Source organism: Phalacrocorax carbo, chromosome 1 (assembly GCF_963921805.1).
Source record: "Phalacrocorax carbo chromosome 1, bPhaCar2.1, whole genome shotgun sequence".
NCBI classification, from domain to species: Eukaryota; Metazoa; Chordata; class Aves; order Suliformes; family Phalacrocoracidae; genus Phalacrocorax; species Phalacrocorax carbo.
In genome coordinates, this window is record NC_087513.1 from 134869438 (window position 1) to 134875437 (window position 6000).

Consider the following 6000-nt stretch of genomic DNA (forward strand, 5'->3'; position numbering starts at 1 on the left):
TGTATTAAGGTCAAAATAAAGACTCAGTACAAAAGATATCTTCACAATATTTAACTCCATGCAAGATAAATTTATTTTGACCTCTTTGCAGATGTACTTCTTACTCTTTAAAAGGAAAAAATATGCAACACAGAACAATCAATATTTTTTTTAATAAAGCTAACAAGACTTGGGCAACTAGAACATGGATGTGCATCATATTGACTAATAAAAATGGTTATCAGCTGACAAGGTTTTGACTGGTGATGTGAAGTTCAAAACTACATGACTTAACTCTGTAGTTCTGGACTCTGAGGTTTCCTTCAAAGGAACATAGCAAGGAACAAGAAAACCTTTCATACCCCTCACCAGAAGATGAGAGCTCCAGGAGAGCTTAGAGGTGCAAAGTTATGAAAAAATGTTGAAGATCTGTTTATCAGTTCAAACGGCTGCAAAGTACCATCCTGCTCTGGAAAGTGACTTATACTAAAATAAAAAATAAGAAATAGCAGATTCTTTACCACTAAGAGTTCTTAGGTGTCATCAGGCAGCAGCTTCAGTCTGGGAACACAAACAAACCATGGGATTTGGAGGGGAGCAGTGTCCGTCAAACACCTCAGAGTGCACCATATAATGCCATGCATACCATACCTGCTCTACCTGCTTGAACATCAGGCAAGCAAAGCTGTGAATCTGGTTTTAGACTCGTACTGGGGAGCAATGAAGAGCTGTCTTTAAGTTGTCCTATGTACAGGGACTGCTACTATTCCTTCTTTTATCTGAGCTACAAGAGATGAAGCACAAGTCTTCTTTTAGTCTCCCTCCCATACAAAGGGCAGGAATAAGTCCTTAATGATTGCTACCTTGCTCAGTTTGGGTAATTTCTGCCTTCATTTGCATTCTCTAAAACTTCACTGATACTCATGCAGACCCACAAAATGAATGTGAGAGCCTAATGCAGTATTACTACAACCTAATGTGGACTCCAGTTCAGGAACTCAATAAGCACTTTGAAAACCATTCTGAAATTAAAACTTAAGACTTCCCTGACTAGAGTTTTTTTAACTTGTCAGCTTTCAAACCTTTGGATCTGAAAGCCATACTAGATTCTTCCTCATTCAGGCATAGGAAGCAGTCAAAAAAGGCACTTTGTTCCAAACCTTGTAATTTGCACATGTGGTACAGAGAGAAGAAACTGATCTTTGATCTAAGTTTAATTAAACACTTTTCTCATTGACATGCAAGCTTCTTCTTTCCTAAAAGTTCAATCACTGGTTAAGAAGTTATTTTTTTCCAGTCGTTATCAACTTTCACGGCACTGCTAACAAGGCTCAGTACAGGACAACATGCATTTTTGTGACCAAAGCCAATAGATAGGAGTGCAAAGGTACATTGGCACCAGATTTGTTAACTCCTCTCCCAACTCCTTTCATTCAAAGCCACAAGACAAGACAAGACATTCTGTGCTCACTTCCATAGGGATTTACAGGACTACAGCAAGGAAAACTTGCTGTGAATAGTAATGGTTGCAAAGGAAACCTCCGGTCCACAGCCTTCTTTTTGCTGGAATGGTGGTGGTGACTCTCCACAATTCAGTCCAAATTTTGGAAGAAAATGGGACATAGTGGAAGTGAAAAACAGAATATGTTTTTTTATATTTTGTAGGGATCCCGAGGTATTGGTTCTTATCATTCAGTCAGCATTCACAAAATAAAATATGCTGTGTGCATACCTTAAGTCCTGTCTCCCTACTTTGGGGAGGAAGGCCTTATTTTCTTCAAGTTGAACAAAAGCATAGACCTTTCTTCAGACACTACTATAAAGAAGACAGCTCAGCACGGAAGCGTTAAAGATATTGTGTTCATGGCTTAAAAATTTCAGGAACAAGTCATCTCACTTGCTTTTTGTGTGGAACCTTGAATCCTTTTTGTGCAATCAGTAAGGTCTTCAGAAGCAACCGCTGACAGCTAAACATTATTGTCATGTGTAAAGAGGGTTTTCAAGCTCTGGACCCTTATTACCTACACTACTCCTAGTCCTTTCCATGGATCAACTGATCTCCATGACACTATCACACTGGAAAACTGAAGATATTGAAAAGAGAATCAGAACCCAGAGGTAAACCCCTCAAACCTATAATTTGCCCAAAATGTAATTAATTAATTATTCAGAAATCTTAAAAAAACCCTTACCTTTAAAATTTGGTCTGATCCTAGCATCATAACCCGATGTCCTTCCCATCAATTTGTCCAAAAAGTCTGAAGGAGACAGGGTCTGTGAGGGGGATTTTCCAGATCTTGAATCATGTTCTTTACAGAAAGTCGTCCTAAATAAATTATTAGCCATCATTAGCTAATATTTAGCTTGTATTGTATTCAAGTCATGGAGAAATTGTAGCACTAAATAAAACTGTCTCAATTCAGTGAATGTAGCAATATTTTTACAGAAAAATATAGTCTATTTTTAATCTGAAAACTTTATTCTAGAAATGCATGGACAAAATTTGCTATTCAGAAAAAAACTGCAGCTTTAAAAAGAAATTTATTACAGCTTTAAGACTTTAGAAGATTCAATTTACTCTTCATCTTAATGTGTAGAGCAATCTTACAGGGACTTTGATATCCTAATTTATGTAATTGTTTTGATTACATGTATGCTGTTAAAACTATATGTTAACACTGTTTTAATGTGGTCTCAAACTTCCAGACAATAGCTGGCAACACTCACCAAGCAATACTGAAAAATCTTGGTTTTGTTACTGTTGGGAAGGATATAGGTGCAAAAAAATGTTTTTTACAGATGTTACCCAACAAAGATTTAAATCATGGTAGTGAATGTCCGGATTCTCCCCCAACATGGCAAAAATGGTTCCAGAGTCAGTCACATCTGATCTTAGGGGTTCTTTTACCAATGAACATCAAGTAATGAAATTTATCAGTATTATCACCATTGGTATTTATATGCAAGCTCCTAGAGCACATCTCTGTTTTCAGGATTTAAGAGCAAACTTCTGATGCCGTATTATGCATGCAAAGCACTGTGTATATATTATATGTTGCAAGCACATTAAATATTGCAGAGAAAGAGAATATAGGAGTTCCCCATGGTTGTTCCCTAGGGAAAAAGACACTAGAATGAAATGGTCATATTTGGTGTGTAGAGGCACAGATTTTCTCATAAAGCATTATCTACATTCTTAAATAAGCAATTTCATTATATCTATGTCTCAACACAATCTTTGAGCTTTATTAAAAGTAATTCTATGACTGTATCTTCTTAACCACTCTCAGTTTAAATATTTGCCCAAAGGGAGCCACTCAGTTTCAAGAGTGTTTCGTGGGGGTTTTTTTGTGCATTTATAAGCAAGCGTAAAAAAATTAGATATACATGTGAACATCTGAAATGAGAAGCAACTATCAAATCCTTTATGCGCTTACAAAAGCATCAAAATTGTTGAAAGACAAGGTGATAGTAAATTCTTGTGGTGTGATTCCCCGCAGTTTTTTCAGGTTCCATTTACAGGGGGCAGTTGCTGTTTTTTTGCTTTTGTCAATGACATGGTACCATTACAAAATATCTTTAATTTTTAATACATAGTAGATGATATTCCCCACTGAAATACTCAAAACATTCCGTTAAGATAATAAAAACTGGAAATTAATTCAGTGCACTTATTTGGGATGTTCCTGTACAAATTCCTTCTGTTTTCATTCAGAGCCCACTAGTTATGAGTTGCGTTGTGATCGCAGACTCACACTATAAACACTATTTCACTCTGTCACTGTATGCATACCTTATTGCTCATATAAAAACACTTTATATGTGTACAGGTAAATATAAACAGCAGTGTACAGTATTAACATGAATCTCAGCTAAAATCGTGTTTTGGTTAATAAGACTGACCTGTTTGCTTTGTACTGCAAAAAGTCAATAGCTGAAACAAAAGCGCATGAAACGTTAAAAAAACCCAAACATTAGAAATAACAATCATATGTACTAGTACTTCAAGTGAGCACACTTCTGGTCTGAACCAGGGTTTTCCCAAAATCAGAGGACTGGTTCTCTAATCGCAGATAACTACGTCCCTGGCAAAACTGGTTCAATCCTTTCCAAAGGCTGAAGAGGAGGGAACCAAAGCAACTTCCTAAACAACCTCCGGTGGGAGCAGAGAATTTGCATTTTGGAAGAAAAATTGAAGAGAATATTTTTAGCTGTATTGATACTCACTGAAGAAAAAACATGTCTTTGAATCAGAGAAATGGAAAATAGATCACCCAAACTTGAGATTATTATTTTTTGTGTTTGTTACCAAGCAACGAGTCTCTGAGTGTAAAAGGGATAGCCTATATAGAATGAACATGAAATACTCTCAAATATGGCAAACAAACTAGGTTAATGTGACGTAGTATCTTTATAGTTATGATTTCCACAACCTTTTGACAAAAATCATCACATAGAATCGTATCACCTACCTGAAGTGGTTTGTCTCTAAGAAAAATGCAAACAAGGTTGTCAAAATTTTCACTAGCTGCCGGTTCATTCCTCCTGCTTTCTGTGATGATTTGGAAAATATCCCAGAAACGATTCCAGAGAGATGAGGGAGAAAAAGTACGCTGGTGCTGCCTAGATTCCCAAATTCAGCAATAGTTTAATTTTCTTGACAATCAGGGAGAGAAGGTCTGGGTCTCTACAAACTGGGGGTAAAAAAGAAGTGCCAGTCCTTGGAATCATGGTCAGGTCAAGCCTAGGCTCATCTCCAGCAGCCAGCGCAAAAGAGACAAAGCATCAGACCTGGTCGTTCCCCCGCCTTGCTTTTTTTTTTTTGCTTTTTTTTTTGGGGGGGGGGGGAGGGCGGGGGGCAGAAAAGAAAAAGAAAGAAAAAAAGGAAAGGAAAAGAAGAGGAAACCCAACTACCCGAGGAGCATGCCGCAAAAGGGAACAGTGCTGAGAGCAGTTCTGTTGCCGGTCTGTTTTATTCCCCTTTCGCGTTGAAAATGAGCATTTATGAACGGTGGTGGGGCTACTGGGTCGGTCTGCTTTTCCCCTCTTTGGGCAGGGAGGCGTCGGCGCTGCCGGGAGGGAGGGAGGAGGGAGGGAGGGAGGGAGGGGGGAGGGCGGGCGGGCTGGCGCGGGCGGGGGCCGCGGGGAACCCCAGCGCCTGTGCTGGAATGAGGCGGGCGGGAGCGCACCGCGCTATACATTCAGCGCTCGGACAGCTCCGCCACGGCCGCTGCGCATGCGCCTGGCGGCGGCGGGGCGGGCGGGAGGGGCCGCGCGCGGGGCGCGGGGCGGTTGTGAGGGGGAGATGTGCGAGGGGGTGTCTCTGTGGGGTGTGTTCGCGGCCGGGGGGGGGGGTGGAGGGGGGGAAGTGTTTCTGCGTGGGAGGCGCGCGGTGTGTTTCTGCGAGTGGGGATGCGTGGGTGTGCTTGCTGGGGTGGGGTGTGGCGTGTTTCTGAGCGGGGGGCGGTGCGTTGCGGGGGGTTGCGTGGGAGGGGGTGTCTGACTGTGTTGGGACCTTCGTGAGTGGGGGGAGTGGCTGCGCGGAGTGTGCGTGCCGTGTCTCCTCCCGTGGGATGGCGCCCGTGGCTGTGGGAGGCGAGTGGGTGTGCGCCCACGCGCCGCGGGAGGCGCTGCCCACGCCGGCCGCCGCCAGCGGGCCCTTCGCCAGCCTTCCCCGGCGGCGGGCGGGAGGGCGCCATGTCGCGCCCCGCGGGGAGGAAGCGTCGCCTTCCCGCAGGTGCCCGTGGCGAGGCGTGGGGTGGGAAGACCTCCCCTCCCGTGGCGGGGAGGAGGGAGCCCCTGCTGCCCCGTGGCCGAGGGGCGAGCGCCGAGAAAGGTGGCCCCCGCGACGGGAGCTGGCCCTTCTCTTGGGAGCTACTCCATGAAGACCCGAGTGGGTGTGAGGAGGAGGAAAGAGTGGTCTGTGGGGAGTTTGTGGAGGAGCCAAATGGGGGAGACTGTCTAGTTTCCAATCATTCCTTGTTTTTATTTCTCTTCTGCATGTCATAGAGAAGAAGATAA

General features: G+C 43.0%; 1 protein-coding gene across 1 annotated transcript in view; it reads right to left on the reverse strand.

Annotated features, from left to right (window-relative positions):
* The window catches only part of GLRA2 (glycine receptor alpha 2), a 128197-nt gene extending 123388 nt beyond the window's left edge, over positions 1-4809 (reverse strand). The window contains exons 1-2 of the mRNA XM_064475090.1: positions 4452-4809; positions 2172-2305 (exon numbers count right to left, since the gene is read on the reverse strand). Coding sequence (XP_064331160.1) covers positions 2172-2305; positions 4452-4519 — 202 coding nt within the window. The 5' untranslated portion in view covers positions 4520-4809. The remainder of the gene's footprint in view (positions 1-2171; positions 2306-4451) is intronic.
* Between the last annotated feature and the right edge of the window lie 1191 nt (positions 4810-6000).